Here is a 25,824-nt window from a genome sequence, read left to right as displayed (position 1 = left end):
TATTTTCCCCCTTCCCCTTCCCCTTCCCCTTCCCCATCTCTACTAAAAAGACAAAAATTAGCCGGGGGTGGTGGCGGGTATCTGTAATCCCAGCTACTTGGGAGGCTGAGGCAGGAGAATCGCTTGAACCCCGGAGGCAGAGGTTGTAGTGAGCTGAGATCACGCCGCTTCACTCCAGCCTAGGTGAAAGAGCAAAACTCCGTCTCAAAAATAAATAAATAAATACAACGAAAACAACAACAACAACAAACCCATACTTCTTACTTTCCAAACATGGGGCTTTTGAAGCGAACTTTTTGTTATTCATCTCTAGCTTATATGTGTTGTGGTCAGAGAATGTATTCTGTTATTTCTGACTTTTGAAATTTATTGAAATTAACTGTTTTTGTAAGTATTCCATATGTCTTGAAAAGGGGAGTATTTTACCATTGTAGATAACAGTGTGCTATAAGTCTATTAGTTAAGTTTATTAATCATGTTAGAGTCGCCTATCTCCTATATACTATTGAATATTTTTCTTCTCCTACCAATTATGGAGGGATGAGTGTTAAAATCTCCCACTATAATTGCGGATTTGTCTGTCTCTCCATCTAGTTCTCTTCTTCATGTTTCTTATATTTTAAGACTGGTATTTGCATACAAATGTGAAATTGTTCTATTTTTCTGGTGAATTGGACACTTTTCATTGTGAAATGACCTTATCTCTAGTGATGTTTTTCCCTAGATGTTAGAATAACTGCACCAGCCTTCTTTTTGTTAGCATTTGCATGGTATTTTTACCCCATGTGTTTACTTTTGACCTTCACTAGCTTTATGTTTTGGAAGTGTCTCTTGTGGGTTTCTCTTGTAAACTGCATCTAGCAATTTATGCATTCTGATAATCTTTGTATCTTAACTGCAATATTTAGTTACATTTATTGAATCACAGAATATTAGAATTTATAGCTATCGTCTATTTGTCCCCTCCCTGCCCCGTCTTGTATTTATTTCTCTCTCCATTCTTGCCTGCTTTACGGTTGTTCGGGTTGATTTGATCATTCTTTTTCCTCCTCCAATAATTTGGATAACTATACACTGCATTTCCAGTCCTACAGTGTTTATTCCAGTAATGACAATCTGGATTCTTAAATTCGTCAAAGTGTATTTGGTATCTATCTTCACCCTCCTCCTGAAGAATATAAGGATCTTAGAACACTTTAACTCCACTCACCCAAGTATATGCCATCACTGTTACGTATTTTACATCTGTTTTTATCCAGAAGACATTGTTATTGTTTCACACTATCAATGTCATTCATTTTTCTTTATTCCCTGTTGCATCAGACCTCTGTCTGGGATCATCGTTCTCCTGCCTGAAGTTCCCGCTTTGGAATCTCCCTCCGGAGGGTGTGCCAGTGGCAAACTCTTAAGTTTTTGTATTCGTGTTATGATTTCATCTACGTTCTGGATACATGTACCTCATACTGGCTACATAATTCTTGAAAGATAATTTCACTGAAAATGTAATTCTAAGATGATGGCATATCTCTGGCTTCCGTTGCTCTTGATGAAGTCAGGTGTGAATCTATTACTCTCTTTTTCTGTGTGCCAGAAAGAGGTGTTGGATTTTATTCTGAGGGGAATAGGAGGAAAATTTTTAAGCACAGGGTGACCCCGTCAGATCTGCATTTGAGAAGCACACTCTGGCACTAAGATCGGAGAGACGGCAGCTCCGCGAGGTCTCTGCTGTGGTCCAGAGAAAAGACGGGGCGAACTCGGGCGGTGGGTGCAGTGAGGGCAGGCAGACCCGAGTCCCCGAGGGGAGGCTGGAGCGACAGGAGTTGGGGTCAGTGCAGGAAGGAGCAGGGACGACTCCGGGCTCCCAGCGAGGAATGGAGACGCGTTAGCGAAAAAGGAAGGGGGGTGAGGAATCAAGAGTTCGTCTCGGACCTCATGCCACAAATGGCTGAGCCCCCACTACGCACCGATCGCCCAGTGCACGCGGGGCTGGGGAAGGCTGGGGCAGCGCGGCGGCAAAATCCGTCCCCGGGGGACCTCAGCTCCACGGCGGCCGCTCCTGCCGCGAACGAGGGCCCGGCCCGGGAGCTCCCGAGGCAGCGCCCGCGTCTGACCCGCGCGTCTCGGTACCGACCATCGAGGGTCGGGGGGATGGACAAATGGAAGGCGGATGGAGGGCTCGGTGGACGGACGTGGGGACACCAGGCAAACTGCGCCGCGGCCAAGGCCGGATGAGGGAGACTTCGGCCCCGCGACGTCCGGACACGGTGGGAAGCCTTTTGGGTCCTGCGTCTCCTGCAACTCGAGGGGCTGCGCCTCGGCCCGGTCTCCTCCGCTGCGAGAGATGGGCAAATGGCCTCCCCGCTCTGAGCCTCGACTTTGTCGTCGGCTCCACTGGGCCCTGCCACTTTGGCCCCTGGCAGTCGCCGGGAGGCTGTGAGGCGCTCGCCTGGGTATTAAGGATCACGTCCGCCGCGGCGCCACAGCGAGAGGGTGCTCGCGAGCCTCCGCCCCGCCCCAGCCGGGACCCCAGCCAAATAAGTCCCGCGGCCGCGCTCGCGGCTCGCGGCCCAATCGCAACCCGGAGGGGGCGGATCTCGGGGGTGGGGCTCAGGCGGGGGCGGGGCTTGGGGGCGGGGCTGACCCGCAGGGCGCGAGCTGAGCCCCGCGGCCGGGCCGCGCGCTCCCGCCCCGCCCCCTCCTTGCGCGCGCTCGCTCGCTGGCGCCGAGGAAAACGTTGCGCAGGTTCAAAAATGGAACGTCGGCGGCGTGAGGGAGCGCGAGGGGGTGTGCGCGCGTGCGCGTGCGCGTGCGCGCCCGGACGAGGGTGACGGGGACCCCGCCAGCCCTAGCATCGCGCGCCGCAGCCGCGGCCCCGCAGCTCCGCCCCCGGCCCGGCCCGGCCCCGGGCCCGCTCGCCCGCCGCCCCGCATGGAGCTGTCAGCCATCGGCGAGCAGGTGTTCGCCGTGGAGAGCATCCGGAAGAAGCGCGTGCGGAAGGTGAGGCTGCCCGGGGGCGGCTCCCAGGACCCCGGTGGGGTCCCTCCCGTTCCCAGCACCGCTCCCTCCACGCTGGGGCTGAAGGGGAAAGCGGGGCGCGGGGCCTCGGCAGCCCTGCGCTGCTGGGCCCGTCTCCCCAGCCCGTGCCTCAGTTTCCCTGCCACCGTGTAGGGCGAGTAGAATCAAAGTTGTCGCTCCGGGATGCTAGTGCCGGCCGAGCCTGCCTGAGCTGGAGATTAGGATCGGACATAGGGATCCTGAGCTCCATCCCGCCTCACTCCCCTTTTATTATAAATATGGGGAGACTGAGGTCCAAGTTGAAAGGACTTGCCTAGCGCGTTAGCGTCAGAGCTGGGTCTTGAACTCGGGACTCTGGACGCTTGGCACCAAGTCCTTTCAAGTTGTAAGTGCAGCTTTGGAAAAGTCTCCAGCCTGTGAAGTTTTCCTGCTGGACTTTGGCCTTTTCCGATCCCGCCCCCTCTACCCCTACCCAAGCACATCCCTCTTTCCCGCCCCCACCCCCACCTCAACTCCTAGCCCAGTCCAGGGCTCTGAAGCCCGCCCCCTGCGCTAGGGCATCCCCTAGTCTCCTACCCCATCTGCCTTCTCCTTCAAAACATACACCCTGCAATTTAAGGAGGTGTCTGTTCTGCTGGTTTCAGAACCCCACACTTTGGGGCTGGACTTTGTCCCGGCCTGGTGTCTACACCTCCCGTGCACTTGTTTCCCCGCCTAAGGCTGGGGAAATCCTTGGGGAGAAGTTCCTCTCCTGGTATTCACTACTGTCCTTCCTTTGTCTCCTCCTCCCTGCAGCCCTTTGGGAGGCTCCAGGCCGACTGGGAGGGGCCTTAGGGGGGTCACCTACTCCCATTTAACAGAGACAAAAACTGAGGCCCAGGCAGAGGAAGTGACCTGCTCAAGGTCACCCAGTGAGTTAGAGAGAGAGGTAGAGCAGGAGCTCACCTGGGCTGATTGCCAGCCCATCTTCTTTCTCCATAGAGAAAACTCAGTCCTGTCATCTTGGGCCAAGGGTGAAGGTCAAGGTGGTCAGAGCATCTTTTCTTCCTCTAGCTGTACTTGGGGTTTTACTCTTCTGATTGAGGCAGCTGTTCCTCCTTCTTCTCCTTTTTCCTAGGGTTTCCTCCACTTAAAAGATAATTAATTTATTCCACAAAGCTCAGTGCTTTTCGTGCTGTGTAGCCTGAAGCAGGCACAGCACTAACCCCCTCTACGATGGAGCTCGCAGAGTAGCACAAGAGCGCGAGACCATCATTCCTTCAGCCAGTCACTCAAAATATTTATTGAGGATCTGTCAGGTACCAGGCACCAGTCTAAGCCCCAGGGATCCATCCCTTCCCTCAGGGAGCTGGCATTCTGCAGAGGTGGCACACAGTGAGTGAGGAGATACAGACAGATGCCCTCAGATGGAGCTGTTTGCTCTGCAGAAATGGAACTGCAAGGTGCCAGTGGAGACAGCATGGGAGAGGGTCATCAGGGAAAGCCTCTATGAGGAGGTATCATATTTTGGTTGTAAAGTTCTGGAGTGGAGGGGCTTCACTCACTGAATGGAGTTGGACTGTAAACTTTTTTGTTTTTGGCACCAAGACCTCACTCTTGTCACCCAGGCTGCAGTGCAGTGGCATGAACATGGCTCACTGCAGCCTCAACCTCCCCGGCTCAAACGATCCTCCTGCCTCAGCCTCCTGTGTAGCTGGGACCACAGACAACTGCCACCATGCCAGACTAATTTCCTTTCTTCAGAGACGGGAGTCTCACCGTGTTGCCCAGGCTGGTCTCAAACTCCTTCCTGGGCTCAAGCCATCTTCCAGCGTCAGCCTTCCAAAGTGTTGGGATGACAGGCATGAGCCACCGTAACTGTAAACTTTTAAAGCCTGTGAGGAAGGGAGGGGCCTGGCTCTAACAACCGCAGGGCTGACCACCCCTTCTGAAGGTGGAGAGTTTGCCAGTCTTCCATGGGGTCCTGCCAGGGTCTTTTGAGTTGAGAGTCCTCAAGTCACTGGCCCATTACCTGGGAGCCAGCGGCAGCTCCTCAGAGACTGAGAGGAGACTCGGCAGATGGGGGAGGAGCGTGAGGACTACCCCAGAGAGGAATGTTCTTGAATTTGGAGACTTCCAATCTAAAAAAGAAAGTAAGCATTCCGACCTGTGCACTGGGGCTCTAGACACTGTGAGTCTTTGGCCACGCATGCACACCTCCATGCAGTCTCAGTTCCCCATGTGTGACATGAGCCCTGGGCTTGGGCCTCAGGAGCCTCAGGAGCCTCAGAGGTGTCTGGAGCCAGAGGCACTCCTGTGCTGTCCTAGGGAGGGCAGTATGGGGTGATCATGTAGCAGCCAGGGTTATACAGGTTGGTGAGGATCTGGTGGACAGTTCCTGGATTGTGTTTGTGTGTTGGGGAGACACGTGTGTGCAGAGGGGATTTGGAGCTGGGATCCTTTGGGCCTTAACTGTCCTTCCGAGTGGCTGGAGGGGCAACCATGAGACTCACTGTGTCTGCTTCTCTCTCTTCTCAGGGTAAAGTCGAGTATCTGGTGAAGTGGAAAGGATGGCCCCCAAAGTAAGCTCCTTCGTGTGTGTGTGTCTGTCTGTCTGCCTACCGACCGGTGCATTCCTCCACCTGCCTTTTGCCCCCTCCCCTGCCTAGCTTTTAGCTCCAGCTACTCTTGTAACTGGACAGCTGACCTTGATTTAATCATCATCTTCTCTGGGCCTCAGTTTCCCCTTGGACCACAGGAGGGTCAAGGTGTGTCTCCAGCTTCTCTTCTCACCCTGCCCTCCTAAGTGTTGAGCTCCTCTGCTGGTTGGAGCTTCTCCTCTCCCTCCTCCCCTCCCTCTGGCTTTTCTTGGCAACTGGGAGGTGAAGGCCCAGCATCTGAGCTACTGGAGATGGCTGCTGGACAGGAGGAGGGGCCCCCAGCCGCTTTAAGCACAGTGCTGCATGAATCCTCAGTGCTGTGTGGCCAGGGGCAGAGCCTGAATCTCCTTCGCCTCTGGACGGCACTTTCCAGTCTACAGAGCAGGTTCCCATACAGATTTGGAAGGTAGGTGTGATCAGGTTCTCTCAAGGTGATGAAACAGGCTCAGAGAGGGTAAGCAGCTTGCCTTAGGTCACACAGCAAGTGGAGGCAGAGTTGGGACTTGAACTAGGCCTTCTCCTTTTCAGGAGCCGCCTCTGTGCCTTCCCAGCCTCCCATCTCAGAGTTGGGAGGCAGGGAGCTGCATCTAAGACCTCCCAGCAGCTCCACCTCTCCTGCTGAGGCCCTATCAGGACCCACCAATGCCCTCCAGCAGGGAGTTGTTGGGAGGGGGAGCGAATGAGCTAGTCGTGGAGCCTCCCCATTGGTCCGTGGGTGCCCCACCCCCTGCTCCGCCTGGCAGAGACTGACTCCTGGAAACCCCCTCTGCCCAGAGCTGCTGCTGTTGGGCAGGGACTTTCTGCTGTACTGGTGGGGGCTGACCTGGTATTGGGTCCTGTGGGCATTCTGGGGTGATGGTGGGGAGAGACAGCGGAGAGGAAGACAGCCCACAGTGCCTCAGCTTCCCTCTCTGCAAAATGGGTGCAGAAACCCAGGCCATGCACTCATCTCACAGGCTTGGTGGCCCTGTAGGATGAAAGGCCTGGTCGCATGTTCTGGGTGACCTGCGGCTATCCTGATGATGGGGGTTGGGAACTGGCAGGCAGAGAATACACTCCACCCCTCACTCCAACCCCCAGTCCTGTTCTCCCTTCCCAGATATTCTGAGGGCTGAAAGAGAATCCCTACCCCCTGCCCCTGCATTGGGCTGCTAGAAGGTGGGCTTCCGGCCTGAGTGAAGGGGGCAGTAAAGGGAGTGACAATGCCCAGAGTGGGCAGCAGGAGCATCGCCTTCCTGGGCGCGCACACCCCTGCCTCTCTCGCTTCGCACTGGGAAGCTGTGGCCACCAGCTGTTAGCCTTCAGGACACTATTGGCTATTTTTCCTCCTCTGGAGACTCCACTCTTTGGAAGATTCTCTTCTGTAAACAGAGGCCGTTATGAATGAAAAGTTCCTTCCCCCACTTTGATCCTGGATGTGAATCCATCTGCCCACTGCAGCTCGTCAGGAGGGAAGGAACGAGGCTCCCAGAGCAGAGGCCCTCAGTGCCTCTGTTGTGCTGTGCCCCTGGCCCGGGCACCCATTTGTTTCTTAACATGCCGAGGCCACCAGATGGGCCCTCATGGCTGCCTCTTCTCACCCCCCTCCACTTTGGTCCTGGGTTCTAGGCCTGGCTGCCCACCTGACAGCCATGAGCCCTGGGGCAGGGGTCCACCATGGCTGGGTCTCTGCTTCCTTATCTTTCAGTTGAGATAGTGAAGCCTCCTTTGCAGGCTGCTGTGAGGGTGAGAGGGTGGATGTAAGTTAGTGAATGTGTGTTCAGCCCAGTCCAAGTGCTTTAGTAAACATTTGGTTTTAAGACTAAATTAGATAGACAGATAGCCTAGCTGTTCTTTTTGTTTTCCCCAGGCAGGAAAGGGACCTAGGGGATTCCATTCTTCTCAGGAGCTCAAAGTATCCTTAGAAATCTTTTAGGCCAGTCCCGTCATTTTTCAGATGGGGAAACTGAGGCCCAGAGAGGGTTGGTCCTTACAAAATATAACTGCCAACCCCATGCACTGTGGTGCCCACTTCATGCCATCCACAGTGCCACCGCGGTCTGGGTGTGAGGCAGGTATGGCTGTTAACCATCCCCACCTCACTTGGGGGAAACAGGTTCACTCTGGGGAGAAGCAGGGCAGCCAGCTCTGTCTTCCCCTCCTCAGGGGGCCTTGCTTGGAGAAAAAGCTGAGAAAGAGGGTGGGGGGTGGGGAGTTAGGCAGGCTGTGTCCCCGAGGCCTGGGAGCCTTGGCAGGGCAGTGCCAGCCTGGGTGGGGGTAGTCAATCTCCTGCTCGGCATCTGCCCTCTGGGTGGGGAGACTTACATTCGCAGTAACAGGAACCATCATTTAAGTGGACACTCTGGGACGGGCATGGTGGCTCAAGCCTATAATCCCAGCACTTTGGGAGATTGAGGTGGGCAGATCACTTGAGGTCAGGAGTTCGAGACCAGCCTGGCCAACATGGCAAAAACCCCGTCTCTACCAAAGCATAATAAATTAGCCAGGCATGGTGGTTTGCGCCTGTAATCCCAACTACTTGGGAGGCTCAGACAGGAGAATCACTTGAACCTGGGAGGTGGAGTTTGCAGTGGGCCGAGATCGTGTCACTGCACTCCAGCCTGGGCAACACAGTGAGACTCCGTCCCTCCACCCTGCCCCCCAAAAAAGTGGACGCTCTGTGCCAGGCCCATGCTAAGCCACTACATGCCTTGCCTGATTTATCTCCCCAGCAAACAAGTGTGGTAGAGGGGCTCTCTTGCTTCTGGAAAGCACAGCAAATGGCACAGGGAGGGGCTCGGGGCCCCGGGCAGGGAATGTGACATTGTTAGGTACAGATACCAGCTGTGCCTGAGGCCTCCAAATAACATTTCAGCCTGTCCGGGGCCCTGCTGTTCCCCCTTCCAGAATGCCTTCCTTTCTTCCCAACTTGTGAATGGTTCTGCATCGTTTTGGAGGGAGTGGCTCTATGGAGTTTTAGGAATGATATCAGTGGTCACAGCCATGGCCAGGCTGTCAATTAATAAGCCCCTATTATGAATCAGGCATTGACTCGTTGAACCACTCATAGCAACCCATTTTACAGATGGAGAGACAGAAGCCTACAGCAAAGAGGCCTTGCCGAGGGTCATAGAGCTGGGAAGATGTGAACTACAGGCTGCCTGATAACACAGGCAGCTTCACTAGAGGTGACTAGGACTCTTGGCTGCTGGCCTTTGGGCCAGTTCAGTGGGAAGTGCTGAGGCTTTGCGCCTCTGAACTCTAGTTGTGGAGATTTACAGCTGCGTGACCCAGGGCAAAGCCCTCAACCTCTCTGTGCCTAACCTCCCTGGGCCCTGCTGAAGATTGCCTGAGACAAGATAAGATTCATTAACACCCTGCCAGGGGCAGAGTGGGAGCTAATGTCTCCATCCAGGCTGGGGAGACTGGAGTTAGGAGCCGCAGACTTTTACGCTCCCTGGGCTTTTCATTGATTTAACCAGGCTGATTTGCCTTCGCTGTGTGCCACACTGATCGAAATGCTTTCCGTGGCTTAACACATCTAATCTTCACAACAGCCCTATACGACTGGGGTTACTGGTGGGCCCACTTTAGGATGAGGCCCCAGAGCGGTGGCGTCTCCTGAACGAGGCCGCACCCCGCAGTCTGGACCAGAGCCCATGCTATTTCTCCTGTGGAGCAGCTTTAAATCGGAGTGGGGACTGGGACTTGGGGGTTGGCCTGGCTCTGGGGGGATCCGGGTGGTTCCACCTGCCCCAAGGCTGCCTGCGTCACAGCTCAGCAGCGCCCCCAAACCCCGCTTCCCCCTACCCCCCGGGAAAGGTCGGCGGGGGGCGGGGGTCCTGCATCCGCTGCGCCCCTTCCCACTCCGTGCCCTCACCGCAGTAGGGCGAGCCCTGCGCGGCGGAGCTCAGGCTGGGCCGCCAGGGCTTGTTTACCGGGCCGTGGGGCGGGGCGGGACGGTCACGTGGCCGTGTTTATCTCGGAGCCGGCGCGCGCCGTCTCTGTCCCCGCCCCCGCCCCCTCGGTTTGCCGGTAATCCCGGCGCGCGCCCCTCCCCGTGCGTGCGCGTGACCGCCGGCTGCGGGGGCGGGGCCTAAGCGCTCCGCCCCCTCCCACGGGGTGATGGGTTCCCGCCCAGCGGGCGCCGCAAGCCTAATGCAGACCCCTGCAGTTCCCCAGCGTACACGCCGCGGTCCGCGCAGCGCAGGCAACGAGCGTGTCCCCAGAGCCCTGGCTCCTTTCCACCGTTCCTCCCCTGGTGTGGGAAGGGTGTCCTGGGGCTTACGGGAGCCCGCTTTCCTCCAGGCACTCGAGGGTCTCCGGTGATCATGGGATCTAAGCCCATTGATCCGCGGCGCCCACGCTGGTGGCGCGCTCCTGGGTTGCCAGCGCCCAGCTCTTCGGAAGCGCATTCCCCTAGGTGCCTCTGGGCTCCTGCACTGCGGAGGGCGCGGTGCGGCGCGGCGTCCCCCTTAACGGCTGGGTCCAAGCGGTTAAGACGCTGGTGCCGCCCCTGCCCCCAGCTTGAGGCTGCATTTGGCCGCCAAGCGTGACCCTGTTATCTCAGACCCGGCTGCCCGGGCCGGCAACCACCCCTTCTTCATCCAGCGGAGCCTTTCGGGGCGCCCGCTGTGCGCCGCGCCCAGCGGTCGGACGCTGAGGACCGGGGGCGGGCGACGCCCCCTCCCGCGGTCAGCACAGTCGGGGGTCCCAGACGCGGTGGCCTGTGAGGAGCCTGAAGGTGGAGTGTGGCTGAGGGCCAACACGGGCCAGCCACTGACTGGCTCAGTGACGCTGGGCTGGCTGCCCAACCTCCGTGTCTCAGTTTCTCCACCTGTAAAATGGGGGTAAGAACTAAGCACCTACCTCACCAGCTTCTTTTGAGGATGGGTGCGGTCCTGGTGGTCCTGGTGGCACACCTGCTGTTACCGTAGTGGTCATTCTTGAGATGAGGAAACTGAAGTTCAGAGAAGGGTAGGGACTTGCCAGGATCTACACAGCAGGGACATCAGCAAGCAATGGGCAGGGCGGTGCGGAGGAGCACGCTGTAGAGAGAGGAGCACAAAATTCCCCTTCCTACCAGTTAGAGCTGAGGAGATTCAGCCTTTTCCGGGGGGAGGAAGGGTTAGAGTGTCTGCCAGCCTGTGGTGGTTTCTGCTGTAGTTTCGCTTTCGGCGTTCTGCAGGGGCTCCCCAGCCCTTCCCAGAGCCCTGAGCGGGCCACTCTGCGGGGCTCTGCCGGCCAGGGTGTTTCCTGGTCCATTAGTGATTATGGCCAGGGCCAGGTATAGCTGTAAGGAGGGTGGAGGAGGGGCAGGCTCGTCCTGCTGGCAGTGGGGCAGCCTGGGAGGGATGTCAGGGAAGGCTACAAATACCTGACTCTTAAGGGTCAGCTAGGAGTTGACTGTAGGGATGGGGCACCCAAAGGGGAGGGAGGGCCGGCTGGCAGGGGGCACATGGGAAGGGGCAGCCCAGGCTTAGGGCTTCACAGCGAGCCCACAGAGGCCTGACACTAAGTGGGTGTGCCAGAGTGTTAGAGGAAGCAAGGAGGCAAGCATTCTGTCCTTGGGGAGCATTTTGGGACTGTGAACTAGCGTTAGGTAGTTCCCAGGATAGCGTAAGGTAGAGGCCGCAGCTCTACGGAGGCGGCAGGGCGGGGGGTCTCCCAGGCGCTTTCTGCCTTTTAACCCCTCGCTATCGCCCATTGCTTTCCGTCTTACCTAGCAGAGCCTCTGGCCAGGACCATAGGGCATTGCTTTGCTTTTGTCTGTATGTATTTTATACACAGTCACACGTCCGTTAATGACAGGGATACGTTTTGAGAAATGCGTTGTTAGGTGATTTCATTGTATGAACATCAGAGTGAGCTTAGCCACGCTTAGATGGTATAACCCACTGCACACTTGGACTGTGCTCCTAGGCTTCAAGCATGCACAGCATGTGACTGTACTGAATACATCCAAACGCAGAAAAGGTGCAGTAAGAATACAGTGTAAAAGATAAAACTTGGGACACCTTCTAGAGCACTTTCCAGGCACAGAGCTTACGGGGCTGGAAGTTACTCTGTCACCCGGACACATGTCACTCAGTGTCAGCTAGTGGAATGTGAAGACCTGGTCTATTGTAAACATTGTACACTTATGCTACACTAACTTATGCAGAAATATTTTCACATTGTACACTTAGGCCATACTAACTTGTGAGGAAATATTTTTCACATTGTACACTTACGCTACACTAATTTATACAGAAATGGTTTTTTCGATAATAAGTTAACCTGAGCTTATAGTAACTTTCTTTATAAGCTTAATTTTTTAAAACTTTTTGTCTCATTTTGTAGTAACACTTAGCTTAAAACATAAACATGTATGGCTGTACAAAATACTTGCTTTATATTCTTTTCTTTCTTTTTTTTTTTTTTTGAGACAGAGTCTCGCTCTGTTGCCCAGGCTGGAGTGCAGTGGTGCAGTCTCAGCTCACTGCAAGCTCCACCTCCCAGGTTCACGCCATTCTCCTGCCTCAGCCTCCCTAGTAGCTGGGACTACAGGCACCCGCCACCACACCCGGCTAATTTTTTGTATTTTTAGTAGCGAGGGATTTCACCGTGTTAGCCAGGATAGTCTTGATCCTGACCTCATGATCCGCCCGCCTCGGCCTCCCAAAATGCTGGCATTACAGGCGTGAGCCACTGCGCCCAGCCTTGCTTTGTATTTAAAAGCTGTCTTCTATTTAAACAAAAGTTCAATTTCTTTTACTTTTAAAGTTTTTAAAAATTTTTTTAAAAATATTTTTATTGGCCGGGCGCGGTGGCTCAAGCCTGTAATCCCAGCACTTTGGGATGCCGAGACGGGCGGATCATGAGGTCAGGAGATCGAGACCATCATGGCTAACACGGTGAAACCCCGTCTCTACTAAAAAATACAAAAAACTAGCCGGGCGAAGTGGCGGGTGCCTGTAGTCCCAGCTACTCGGGAGGCTGAGGCAGGAGAATGGCGTGAACCCGAGAGGAGGAGCTTGCGGTGAGCTGAGATCCGGCCACTGCACTCCAGCCTGGGGGACAGAGCAAGACTCCGTCTCAAAAAAAAAAAAAAAAAAATTTTATTTCTATTTTCATTGTTTTTGAGATAGAGTCTTGCTCTGCCACCCAGGCTGGAGTGCAATGGCACAATCCCGGCTCACTGCAACCTCTGCCTCCTGGGTTCAAGTGATTCTCCTGCCTCAGCCTCCCGAGTAGCTGGGATTACAGGTGCCCGCATGTCTGGCTAATTTTTGTATTTTTAGTAGAGATGGGGTTTCTCCATGTTGGCCAGGCTGGTCTCAAACTCCTGACCTCAAGTGATCTGGCCACCCAAAGTGCTGGAATTACAGGCGTGAGCCACTGTGCCCAGCCTTAAAACTTTATTTTTAAAACCTAAGACACTGGCCTTTTTTTTTTTTTTTTGAGACGGAGTCTCGCTCTGTCACCCAGGCTGGAGTGCAGTGCCGGATCTCAGCTCACCGCAAGCTCCGCCTCCCGGGTTTACGCCATTCTCCTGCCTCAGCCTCCCGAGTAGCTGGGACTACAGGCGCCTGCCACCTCGCCCGGCTAAGTTTTTTGTATTTTTAGTAGAGACGGGGTTTCACTGTGTTAGCCAGGATGGTCTCGATCTCCTGACCTCGTGATCCGCCCATCTCGGCCTCCCAAAGTGCTGGGATTACAGGCTTGAGCCACCACGCCCGGCGACACTGGCCTTAAAGCTCTGTTTTTAAAACCTAAGACACAAACACACACGTTGGCCTAGGCCTGCGCAGGGTCAGAATCATCAAGACGTCACTAGATGATAGGAATTTTTCAGCTCCTTTGTAATTTTACGGGTCCACCATCACATGTGCAGGCCGTCATGGACAGAAACGTTGTTATTTGGCACATGACTGTACGTATATTGTTTTTAATGGAAAAGTTTTTATGTTTGCATCGATGGTGAGTGATACTGGTTTTTCCATTTATGGAAGGCATAGTTTGCTTTTAAAATAATTTAAACCAAAAAAGTTGCTCTAAAGGCAGATACAAAGTAAACAGGAGTGCTAGTGGAACGAGGGCGTGGCGGGTGTCACCACGGTGGTTCTACAGATAGGTGAGCTCTGGAGCCGCTGTGCTGACATCACAGGGTCTGCCCCAGCAGGAGGGTGCTCCCTGGCTGGGTGGCGAGGGTAGAAGATCCCCTGTAGCATTACCAAGGGGGCCTGTGCTAGGCCTGCTGAACCATTCAGCCAGTAGACATTTACCAAACACCTGCTGTGTGCCAGGCCCAGAAACAAAGGAACTTCAGACCTGGCTGTGTTCTGGGTGGAGTGCACTGAGGAGGGAGACCATTCTGGGCTTGGAGGGCGGGGAGAAACAGCCACAGCAGCAAACACAGTGCACGGACAACACATCAGGCATGCTGTTAGTCTTGTAACACCCTCTAAACACTTGGATGACACATCTCATCAGCACAAGAGTCCTTTACAGATGGGGACATTGAGGTACAGAGCTGTTCAGGAAGTTGCTCAAGGTCACACAGCTAGCTAGGGGCAGAGCTGGACTTGAACCCAGGCTGCGAGCATGTCCCTGGAGCTCTGGCTCCTTTTCACCCTCTCTTGCCTGGTGTGGGAAGGGTGTCCTGGGGCTTACAGGGGCCCTCTCTCCTCCTGGCAGCTGAGGGTCTCCGGTGATTGTGGAGTCTAACAAGGAGTTGGACCCAGTCACATTGTAGTGTGATATGAACGAGGGCAGCTCTGGTGTCGCTGGAACCCTCAGGAGGCCCAGACTGGGTCTGTCCTTGAAGTAGGTGACAGTGACACCAGGACAGGGTGAAGGCACACTTGCAGTGGGCCCTGGGTCAGCAGTGGTGGCCTCTGCTGGTGTACCTGCCCAGTAGAAGCGATGGCTCTGACCTTTCTTTTTTTTTTTTTTTTTTGAGACAGAGTCTCACTCTGTCACCCAGGCTGGAGTGCAGTGGCGCGATCTTGGCTCACTGCAACCTCCGCCTCTTGGGTTCAAGCGACTCTCCTGTCTCAGCCTCCTGAGTAGCTGGGATTACAGGTATGCACCATCACGCATGGCTAATTTTTGTATTTTTAGTGGAGACGGGGTTTTGCCATGTTGGCCAGCCTGGTCTTGAACTCCTGACCTCAGGTGATCCGCCCACCTCGGCCTCCCAAAGTGCTGAGATTACAGGCATGAGCCACTGCACCCAGTGCTGACTCTGACCTTTTGTTCCTCTCCCCAGGTACAGCACGTGGGAGCCAGAAGAGCACATTTTGGACCCCCGCCTCGTCATGGCCTACGAGGAGAAGTACGGTGTCCTTGGCGCCGCCGGGTGGGGCTTAGGGCCAGCTCAGAGGCTCCTCAGGAGCCTGCTGCTGGCTTGGCAGGGGTTTTTGGGGCAGGGCGGGGGTGTCTGATGGGACAGGGCAGCCCAGCCTACAGCTGGGTGGAAGTGGTGGGCACTGAGTCCCAGGGCAGCTGAGGACCCTGGGTCCCTTTCCTGTTGTTGGGCGATTTTGGTCACTTCCCTTACCCACTGAGTCCCAGGGCAGCTGAGGACCCTGGGTCCCTTTCCTGTTGTTGGGCGATTTTGGTCACTTCCCTTACCCACCCAGGCCTCAGTCTCTCTGCTGTAAAATGGGCCATCCTGAAGAACACCCCGATTTCCCAGGGTGAAACCTCAGAGGGGCTGTAAGAGGTTTCTGTTCCAGTGAAGAATGTTAAAATGCTTCACAAAGATGCCCTGTGTGCCAGGGGGCGGCACTGCCACTTGTGCGGGGGTGACAGATCAGAGACAGTGTCTCTAGAGGACCTCTTAGGGCTACAAGGAGCGTCTGATGAAGCTCATGGAAGTCGGGGCAGGAGCATGGGCTTTGGGACTGGGATTTCTGAGTTGTGGCCTGTTCCCCTGCCACCTCCTGTCCAAGTGGCCCGGGCAAAGTCAGTCTGCCACCTCTGCCAGTGCCTCTCAGGGATTCTGAGCACGCCCGACTGTTCTGTGTGCCCTCTCTGGCCACCCTCCCCACCAGCAGGCAGCCCAGGTCCCCTGCCACTCCCAGCCCGCCTGCCTTGTGCGGCGTGGCGCCATTTCACAAAATCATTTGTATTTGGTCCCTATGGCAACCTGCTGAGGCAGGAGTGAGGGTTTTGTTTGTCAGAGAAGGAAACCAAGGCTGCTACCTAGAGCCTCAGAGCAAGGACCTGGCCAGGGCTGCTGCCTCCGGGTGGGGGCTTTTCTGTTGCCCCTCGTTGCTGGATTCTCGTGGTTCCTCCTCCAGGAGGTTTCCTGCCAGGGATTCAAAGGACACATTTTATTGTTCTTTCCTTTTAAAATCAGGGTGTTCCTGTCGCAGGGTTTCTTTCTGTCTCCCAGGTGTGTGGTGGGGCCTTGGTCCAACAGGGTGCAACACTTGGGAATCCCGTGGAGCGTGGTAAGGAGAGCAGTGGGCAGGTATCAAAGGCCTGGATTCCAGTCGTCCGCCAGAGGCCCTTTCCCTTTGGCCCATGGGTGTCCTGCTGGGGATGGATGCTCAGTGGATGGTCAGACATTTGCAATAGATGCCGTGGGGTTCCTGGTGTGTGCTGAGCTCAGAGTAAGAGCCTGGCCCAAGGTCACACGACCAGGAAGGGGAGAAGGGATGAGCTCCTGGCCTCCACGTTCTTTCTGCTGTCCATGTGGCCTCTGTACTGGGGGCCACAGAGAGTGTGGATGGAGAGAACTGAAGTGGGAGGCAGGATGAAATGACTTTGAATCTCCCCACTACTTTCGGCAGTTGTGTGGAGTCTCTGATTGTGTTGTCTTGTGTGTCATGTGTAGCTTCGTGGCACTGTGAAGTCGTGCTTTTTTTTTCGAGACGGGGTCTCACTCTGTCTCCCAGGCCGTGGCGCAATCTTGGCTCACTGCAACCTCTGCCTCCCAGGTCAAGCAGTTCTCCTCAGCCTCCTGAATAGTTGGGGCCACAGGTGTGTGCCACTGCGCCCGGCTAATTTTTGTATTTTTGGTAGATGGGGTTTTGCCGTGTTGCCCAGGCTGGTCTCAAACTCTTGAGCTCAAGTGATCCGCCCACCTCAGCCTCCCAAAGTGCTGGGATTACAGGCGTGAGCCACCGCACCCGGCCTAAGTTGTGCTTTGTGTGTGTGTTTGATACATGGGAAGGCATCCGCTGGGCACTCAGAACAGACTGGTTTTCATCCTGTCCCTGGACAAGATGGGACAGACAGGGTAGGAGCTGGTCCGCTCTCCTGGGTTCACAGAGATCCCAAATGCGGGGCAGTCTGTGCGGAGCTTTACTTACGGAGGGACTCGCCATTCCCTTCAGCTCTCCTGGGACATTCAAGGCAGATTGGATTGACAGGCTTCTGTATCATTCCCCTAGCAGGAAAAACTGAGCCACGTGTTTAGGGGCTCCTTAGGAGCATGTAGAGCAGAGCCCTCACATGGCCCTGGAGCCCCATAAGGACCCACTGTTTTTGGAGATGCTGCGAGTCCTCCCTCAGCAGTTACCCTCCCCATTTGTCAGATGGGAAGACCTTGGCCCTGGGAGTTGAACATCTGACCCCATTGTTATGGCCCCAGCCAGGCAATGGGGAGGATTGGTGGGCAGGCCTGTGGGGAGTGTCCCCTCCCTGACAGGCAGCAGAGGGTGGGCGAAGCGACGCCTTACCTTCCCTTAGATGTCACCAGTATTTCCTTTTCTTTTGCCACCTGCTTCACGCCCCAGGGAGGAGAGAGACCGAGCATCGGGGTATAGGAAGAGAGGTCCGAAACCCAAGCGGCTTCTGCTGCAGGTAACCAGCCTGCCTTTGTGCCTCCTTTCTCCCCTGCCCAACTGCAAGTCCCCTCTGCCCCTTGGTGCATTTGCACTGGCTGGTTGAACTGATCTGCGTCCCCTCCTCTGTACCACCCAGGGCACTGTGGGGTGGGGCACTTGGGTAAGTTTTGATGGGAGGAGTTGGGAAAAGCCTGCCTGTGGGGCTGGTGCCCAGGGAAGACAGCCTGGGTGAGAGGTGCCACATGGGAGGGAGGGTAGGCATATGGCCAGTGGACTCCTAGAATTCTCAAAGCTTAGAATCTTGCTGTAAGGAAGGCTTGAAAGCTTTGAGCCTTTCGATGCTCAGAATCCCTGAACAAAATTATCATTGAGAACCTCAGAAACATAAATGTTAGAATTGAGGAAACATGAGAGGCTGGAATTTCAGAATCCAAGAAACAGAATCTTTTTTTTTTGTGAGACAGAGTCTCGCTGTGTTGCCCAGGCTGGAGTGCAGTGGTGCTGTCTTGGTTCACTGCAAACTCCACCTCCCAGGTTCACGCCATTCTCTTTCCTCAGCCTCCCCAGTAGCTGGGACTACAGGTGCCCACCACCACGCGTGGCTAATTTTGTATTTTTAGTAGAGACGGGGTTTCACCATGTTAGCCAGGATGGTCTTGATCTCCTGACCTCATGGTCCGCCCACCTCGGCCTCCCAAAGTACTGGGATTACTGGCGGGAGCCACCGTGCCCGCCCAGAAACAGAATCTTAGAATTGTAGAACTACAGCCTTGGAATGTCAGACTCTTAAAAGTGTGTCATTTTTGAGTGGGAAGAAACTTACAGGGTCTCCTCTTCCAGCCTTCAGTCAGGTGGGGACCCAAGTCTCTGCAGCATGCCGGAGTACCTGCTTCATAGGTCTTGGGGGCCTTTGCTGACCTCAGTGCTTTGCAGTGACAGGCGAGTGGATCTTGGAGCAGTGCAGTCACAGGTTGAGTCTCCCTGATCCAAAATCCAAAATGCAGCCAGGTGCGGTGTCTCATGCCTGTTATCCCAACACTTTGGGAGGCTGAGGCGGGTAGATCACCTGAGGTCAGGAGTTCAAAACCAGCCTGGCCAACATGGTGAAACCCCATCTCTACTAAAAATACAAAAATTAGCTGGGGATGGTGGCGGATGCTTGTAATCCCAGCTACTCAGGGGGCTGAGACAGGAGAGTCACTTGAACCCAGGAGGTAGAGGTTGCAGGGAGCCAAAATCATGCCATTGCACTCCAGCCTGGGTAACAAGAGTGAAACTCTGTCCCTCCCCACCAAAAAAACCCCACAAAATCTGAAATGCTCCAGAATCCAAAACGTTTTGAGCACCAACATGATGTTCAAAAGAAGTGCTCATTGGAGCATTCTAAATTTCAGATTTTTGGATTAGGGATGCCCAGCCAGTAAATGTAATGCAAATATTCCAAAATCCTAAAAAAGTTCGAAGTCTGAAACACTTCTGGTTCCAAGCATTTTGGACAAGGAATACTCTGCCTGTATGTGGTTGTGGATGAAGAGAATACCCACCCTCCTTAATGTAATAAGAGCCACCAAGCAGGATATTGGAAGCCAGAAAGTCAGGATTCTTGGTTCATTTGCATGGGGTCTACATCAAGCGTCCTGGCCACTCCTGATTATAGCCCACGGAGGCTTTCCCCAGAGCGGGTGGGCCTCCCTTCATGCAGTGGGCATGTTCCATTGGGTTTGGCATGAATTGAGCCTAGGAAGGAAAGTAACATCTCCCGGACGTCCGTGTGCCAGGCTCTGTGCCTGGCGTGCCTCACAGATGAACACACTCCATCCACATACTAAGCCTACAGGGCAGGTGTGTTCGTTATCTCTTCCCCTCTAACGTGGCAACTCAAAGCAATACACACTGATTATTTCTCATGGCTTCTGGGGGTCAGGAATTTGGGAATGTGCTAGCTGGGTCTTCAGTGGTTCTAGTCTGGGCTGCAGTCATCTGCAAGCTTGACCAGGGCTGCGGGATCTGCCTCCGAGGGGGCAGCTCACGTGTCGGGGAGTCAGGGCTGGGCGTTGACAGGGACTGTTTCTCACCGTGTGGACATCTCCAGAGGGCTGCTTGAGTGCCCTTACAGTGCAGCCACCAGCTTCCCAGAGTGGGTGGCCCGAGAGAGAAAGCAGGGAAGAAGCCACAGTGTCTTATGTTCTGGCCTGGGAAGTCACACACCACAGCACTGGGGGTGGGAATGGACTGCGCGTAGGTGTGAATGCCAGGAGGCGGGTGTGGTTGGGGCCTTCCTCGGAGGCTGGCTCCTACAGTCTCTTCACTGTTTTGCTGAGAAAGAAACTGAGGCCCAGGGAGGCTGGTAGCTTCCCCAGGACTGACTGTTGGGACCCTAGTCGCTGTAGTTCTTTCGTGATGAGGTTGCCAAGGACGAAGAAAAACCTGCCTCGCAGAATGGTGGAATGTACTGGGATTCTTTTTTTTTTTTTTTTTTTTTTTGAGACGGAGTCTCGCTCTGTCACCCGGGCTGGAGTGCAGTGGCCGGATCTCAGCTCACTGCAAGCTCCGCCTCCCGGGTTCACGCCATTCTCCTGCCTCAGCCTCCCGAGTAGCTGGGACTACAGGCGCCCGCCACCTCGCTCGGCTAGCTTTTTGTATTTTTTAGTAGAGACGGGGTTTCACCGTGTTAGCCAGGATGGTCTCGATCTCCTGACCTTGTGATCCGCCCGTCTCAGCCTCCCAAAGTGCTGGGATTACAGGCTTGAGCCACCGCGCCCGGCTGGGATTCTTTTTTCTTTTTTTTTTTTTTTCAGAGTCTCGCTCTGTCTCCCAGGCTGGAGTGCAGTGATGTGATCTCGGCTCACTGCAACCTCCGCCTCCTGGGTTCAAATGATTCTCCTGCCTTAGCCTCCCAAGTAGCTGCGATTACAGGTGCCCACCACCACACCCAGCTAATTTTTGTATTTTTAGTAGAGACGGGATTTCACCATGTTGGCCAGGCTGGTCTTGAACTCCTGATCTCAGGTGATCCAGCCGCCTCGGCCTCCCAAAGTGTTGGGATTACAGGTGTGAGCCACCGCGCCCGGCCCGTACTGGGCTTCTGATGGCCTGTGAGGCCACTGGGAGGAGTGGGTTTTGAGTCAGCTGCCTATAGGACGTGCCTCCCAGCCACGGCAGTATTTTCCCAGTCCCCTCCCAGTTCAGCCCTCCTCCCATCACTGCGGCAGCCCGCACCTCAGGACATGTGATGCCGTTGGCAGGCATGACTGTGAGCAGGGCCTGCGTGTGTCATCTCTTCCCTCAGCTTGGAGGTGTTTGACCTCACAGGTCCCATCTGATGGCTGCATTCTCCTGGGAGCTCTTGGCCTCTGGTGTCAGGTGGCAGGAGAAGGTACTGTCCCAGTGATCCCGAGTCTCCCAACATCTTGGCACCATGGATCTTTTGTAGATGCATGTAAATTCTCCCCAAATAAATAAGAAAAATCCCGAAATTATAAACTCCAGGGGTGGAGGAACTTGCCCTCCAGCTCCAGAGGTGTCGCAGGCAGTCAGCAGGGGGAGCTGCAGGAGGCAGCTCGCAGAGCCCAGGAGCTCCCTGGAGGGGTCGGGGTGCATCTGCAGGCCAGGTGGAGCCCTGTCCCTTCGGCTAGGTGGCATGGGCATCCGGTGCTGTGTGTGCTGCTTGCCTGGCTTTGCCCCAAGCAACTCCAAGAGCACACCTTTGCCCTCTGCCTCCACGGTCTCCTGGGCGAGCTGGCAGTGTCGGTTTTGGAGGTGCTCTGGCACGCAAAGATACCTTTCCTAAAACGAAGGCTAACTCTTGAATGCATCCAGATTTGTTTCTCTTGGTCAGTTTTCAATGTGTCCTTCTTGTATGCTTCTCTGCTGGGTATCAAAGAAGTAAACCCTGGGGAGGTGAGAGTGCTCTGTGGGGCCCAGAGGCGAGGCCGAGCTGGCAGAGCCTGGGGCTTGTTGGGGCCCACTCTCTGGGCTGGGGTGGGGTGCGGTGGGGTGACGGCCGGCCATGGCATGGGGAGGAGTTGGGTGGGCAGATGTGGGAAGGGCACTCTGGGTGGGAGGAGCAGCATGAGCAGAGGTATGGCGGGCGGGAGGGTGGGGCTGACCCGCGCTGCCCTGGCTTGCCCCCGCAGCGGCTGTACAGCATGGACCTGCGGAGCTCCCACAAGGCCAAGGGCAAGGAGAAGCTCTGCTTCTCCCTGACGTGCCCACTCGGCAGCGGGAGCCCCGAGGGGGTGGTCAAGGCGGGGGCACCTGAGCTGGTGGACAAGGGCCCCTTGGTGCCCACCCTGCCCTTCCCGCTCCGCAAGCCCCGAAAGGCCCACAAGTACCTGCGGCTCTCACGCAAGAAGTTCCCGCCCCGCGGGCCCAACCTGGAGAGCCACAGCCATCGACGGGAGCTCTTCCTGCAGGAGCCACCGGCCCCAGACGTCCTGCAGGCGGCCGGCGAGTGGGAGCCTGCTGCGCAGCCCCCCGAAGAGGAGGGTAAGGCGGCCCCGGCCCAGAGACCCTCAGAGCTGGAAAGGGCCCTGTGGGTCATCAGGTCCAACTGATTCAATGTCGAAAGAGGGCCCGTAGTGCTTTGTGGGGATAGTCGGGTCTGGGCTCAGGGTCCAGCACTAGCCCAGGGCTCCTCCTGTCGTCCCGCTCTGGCCGAGCTCTTGTGCAGGTGGGGAAGATGCACCCCGTTGCCTCCTCCCAGGTGTCCAGCCCTGTGTGAGGCCCTGAGCTGACTGAAGACGCAGAAAGGAAGAGCTGCAGTTGGGATGGGGTTGGGTGGTCTGCGTAGCTTCCAACCTTGTCAACGCTGCCCCCGTCTGTCTGTGTGTCTCACGCTGCAGCAGATGCCGACCTGGCTGAGGGGCCCCCTCCCTGGACACCTGCGCTCCCCTCAAGTGAGGTGACCGTGACCGACATCACCGCCAACTCCATCACCGTCACCTTCCGTGAGGCCCAGGCGGCTGAGGGCTTCTTCCGAGACCGCAGCGGGAAGTTCTGAGTCACCATTTTTACTCTTCTTAAACTGTTTTCTTTTGGGCTTGGGGTGGGACTTCCAGAGATAAGGATGGGTTGGGGGCGGGGTAATTATTTTATTTAAAAAAATACCGAGCAGCAAAAGGGGAGAAGATCCCACTACTCTCCCACCACCTGCCCTTTCTCTGAGGGACGTTTACCACGAAGCCTCAGGCTGGGGATGGAGAGAGTTGCTCTGGGAGTTGGGGCACCACCCCCAGGGCAGGAGGGGGACAGGGTCACCTGCCCAGGACACCACCGTTATCATTCTCCTCTAGTGACGCAGCAGCTGGTTCTGGGGGTTAACGGAGCATTGGAAGGCCCAAACCCTCTCCCTTGAGCGGCCCACCGCAGCCTGGTTGGCTGGTTTTCCTCTTTTCTTTTTATTTCGATTGGGTCTTTACCTTGAACTTTTCTCTCTGGCTTTGCAGTGGGCTGTGGAGGCTGGTTTTGACCAAAAGTGAGTGGGGCGGGAGCAAGGGGCAGGAGGAAGGGTTGAGGTTGCTGGGGCGAGTCCCTTCCCCTTCAGAGAGGCTTCTACCCTTCCCAGGGAGGAGGCGCCGCTGAGACCCTTCTGCTGAGAGCTCTGCCCTCCCCCCATCACCTGGCCTGTGCAGAAACGCTCACGTACACCCGGCTGCACAGGTGTGCACGCGTTACCCTTCGCGTGTACGTTCCCATGTGCCCCGTGAACGCATGTGTGTCTACAGATGTGTCCACATGGGCCTTGCGAACCTGGTTTAGAAACCCTGGCCAGGCGAACGTGGGGTGGTTCACAGCACAAAAGAACTCACCACCATGCCTGCACTTACCCCACCTTGCATGCACCTTGCTACGTGCTTGCAGCTTTCAGCGGAGGGCAGGGGTCTGGCACAGGTGCGATGGCACCCCATGCTCCAGGCATGCAGATGTGGTTTCTCAGGCTGCGGATGTGCAGGCGTCTGCTAAGTTGTATGATGTATCAGCACAGGCTTTGAGACATCTGGACCCTGTCCTTCCTCCCCCGAAGGGTTCTTGTTCTTTCTGACTCAGGTGACTTTTCAGCCCTTCCAATTCCCCTCTTTCTCTGCCCTCCCCTCCAACTCAGCCAGTCCAGGTGTGGGCAGTCAGGGAGGGAGGGGGTGTCCCACCACGTTCTCAGGGCAGCCCTTGGCTCCTAAGCCCCTTCCTCCTTCCATTATGCATCCCCTCCCCATCCAACCTAAATGCCACAGCTGGGGCTGAGCTGTGTTTCTGTGGAGGGACCTCTGCCCCGCCTCTCTGAGGTCAGGCTGCGCTGTGTGATGGCCCAGCCCACCCCCTGGCAAGGTGCACTTGTTTTGTGGCTTGTACAAGGTGTCCTGGGGGCCAGTGGCTTCCCTGCCAGTGAGGAGTGACTTCTCCCTCTCTTCCAGTTCTGTAGGGGAGAAAAGGCCAGATTGGGGGGCCCGAGGGAGGCGTGGAAAAGGCTGGCTTCCCTGGTTTTCCTTGGCTGTCAGAGTCAGGGTGACACACACCAAGAGTGGAGTGTGGTCGGCGAGTGTGAAACCCGCCTGCCCTCCCCGCAGCTCTGCTCTGGGTCCTCAGGAAGTCACAGAGTCTACGGAGGCGAGGAGAGGGTGATTCTTTCCCCAGATCCCTTCTTCCCTAGTTCCCAAACCAAAGACAGCCTGCAGCCCTTTCTGCTTGGGGTGCTCTGTTGACAGGCTTCCCAGATCCCTGAGTCTCTCTTTCCTTCCTTCTCGATCTTTAGTTGTCCACGGTCAATTCAGTGCTTCCATTGGGGGACAGTCCCCTCCGGGGTGACCTGATTCACCTCCAGCCCAGGGAATGGAATCTAGAGGAATACGTGGGGTGGGTCTGGACAAGGGGTGGCAGGAATCACCACCCATCTCCAGCTGTGGGCCCTGTGGAGGGGAAGGGGAAGCTTGGGGTTCAGAGGGAACTCTTCCAGGAGAGGGGTGCCCAGCGGAGGTGAAGGTGATAGAGGGGTGTGGGGGGGTCTCTGGTTGAATGTTTTGGCCCATGGCTTTGGAACATGGCTGGCAGCTTCCAGCAGAAGTCACGCTCCCCATCCCCCGGGGGACATGGGGCCTTTTTCCTGCTTCCTGGTCACTTTCAAAGAACTATTTGCGCAATCTTTGGGTCTGTGGATTCACGGGGCTTTCTGTGTGGGCGCTGCAGTTGCTTTTGTCTGCAGCAGCAAGACACGTCTTTCCTCTTACTCAGCCCTTTATGGCCCATGGGGAACTCTGTGGCTCAGGGAGAGCTGAACTCCAGGGGCGTGACCTGGGACAGGTGGTGCCTGAGGTGCCCAGCTCAGGGCAGCCACATGGCTCAGGGGCTGCAGTGAGCCAGCTCCCTGGGGAAAAGGCTGTGGACCATTAGGACCATCCTCCAGGACAGGTGACCTCTATGAGGTCACCCTATGGCTGTGGCCGGGCAGGCCTCCTTCCAGCCCAGAGTGGCCCAGTAGAGTAAGGCAGACAGTGACCTCCACCCCCGCAGCCCCCTTAAAAGGCCAGTACTCTTGGGGGTGGGGGGAGGGTTTAGAAAGCATTTGCTCACCTGCCTTTCTTTCCCCCAGCCCGCACCCGCTTTGAATGTAGAGACCTGCGGGCACTTTTCCTTTTGTGGTGGGGGGTGTGGAGGATGTACCCCTACCCCTGGCACGGCCGCCTGGAATGCAGGACTATCACTGCTGTTAGGGTGATGACCTCGTTGCCAAGCTCCTCCTCTCCCCTTGTTCTGGGGGCAGGCGCTGTGCTTCTGTGAGGTGGTTTAGCTTTTGCTTCATAAGTGGCCAGCCGCGGCCACCAGGTCTCAGCACAAGAGCGCTTCCTTTGCACAGAATGAGCTTCGAGCTTTGTTCAGACTAAATGAATGTATCTGGGAGGGGTCGGGGGCACGAGCTGGCTCCAAACACATGCCTTTGCTGAGTGTGTGTGCGCTGGGAGATCAGAGTGGATGTAGAGCGCGGTTTTATTTTTGTACTGACATTGGTAAGAGACTGTATAGCATCTATTTATTTAGATGATTTATCTGGTAAATGAGGCAAAAAAAATTATTAAAAATACATTAAAGATGATTAAAAAAAAGAAAGTTCCTGGGCATCTGGTCATTCCTTCTGGTGGTTGTCAAGCGCATCTGTCCACCAACAGGCTTTGTGTGAGCAACAAGGCTGTTTATTTCACTTGGGTGCAAGTGGGCTGAGTCTGAAAAGAGAGTCAGCCAAGGGAGATGGGGTGGGCAGTATTGTAGGACTGGGGTAAGCAGTGGAAAGTTACAGTGAGAGGTGGTTATCTATTGTCAGCAGTGGAGGGGGTCACAAGATGCCTGGTGGGGAGATCATAATACTCATTGTCCAGAAGAAGAATGTCACCAGGTCGATTGATCGATCCATCAGTTGGGGC

General features: G+C 55.6%; 1 protein-coding gene across 3 annotated transcripts; it reads left to right on the top strand.

The window, feature by feature from the left end:
- Positions 1-2,691: 2,691 nt before the first annotated feature.
- Positions 2,692-25,501, top strand: LOC105464426 (chromobox 7). Of its 3 annotated transcripts, none has more exons than XM_024787541.2 (6): positions 2,692-2,997; positions 5,533-5,576; positions 14,887-14,952; positions 17,366-17,432; positions 21,832-21,904; positions 22,261-25,501. In XM_024787541.2, exons 1-6 carry the CDS (start codon positions 2,929-2,931, stop codon positions 22,416-22,418), a joined length of 477 nt encoding a protein of 158 aa, XP_024643309.1. In that variant the 5' UTR covers positions 2,692-2,928; the 3' UTR covers positions 22,419-25,501. The 3 variants fall into 3 exon arrangements, with proteins under 3 accessions (XP_024643309.1, XP_011710621.1, XP_011710620.1); XM_011712319.2 differs by having other exon boundaries at positions 21,553-21,904; positions 22,264-25,501; XM_011712318.2 differs by having other exon boundaries at positions 21,553-21,904.
- The last annotated feature ends 323 nt before the right edge of the window (positions 25,502-25,824 follow it).

The sequence above is a fragment of the Macaca nemestrina genome, chromosome 15 (genome assembly GCF_043159975.1).
Source record: "Macaca nemestrina isolate mMacNem1 chromosome 15, mMacNem.hap1, whole genome shotgun sequence".
Taxonomy (NCBI): domain Eukaryota; kingdom Metazoa; phylum Chordata; class Mammalia; order Primates; family Cercopithecidae; genus Macaca; species Macaca nemestrina.
The sequence above is the reverse complement of the archived record's forward strand: the minus strand, read 5'-3'. Positions and strand labels throughout refer to the sequence as shown.

Excerpts from the sequence above, each read along its gene's own strand:
- LOC105464426 (XM_011712318.2), top strand. The coding sequence starts at position 2,929 with ATGGAGCTGTCAGCCATCGGCGAGCAGGTGTTCGCCGTGGAGAGCATC. Across the intron at positions 14,953-17,365 it reads GTCATGGCCTACGAGGAGAA|GGAGGAGAGAGACCGAGCAT; the intron begins GTACGGTGTCCT and ends TTCACGCCCCAG. Across the intron at positions 21,905-22,260 it reads GCAGCCCCCCGAAGAGGAGG|CAGATGCCGACCTGGCTGAG; the intron begins GTAAGGCGGCCC and ends CTCACGCTGCAG.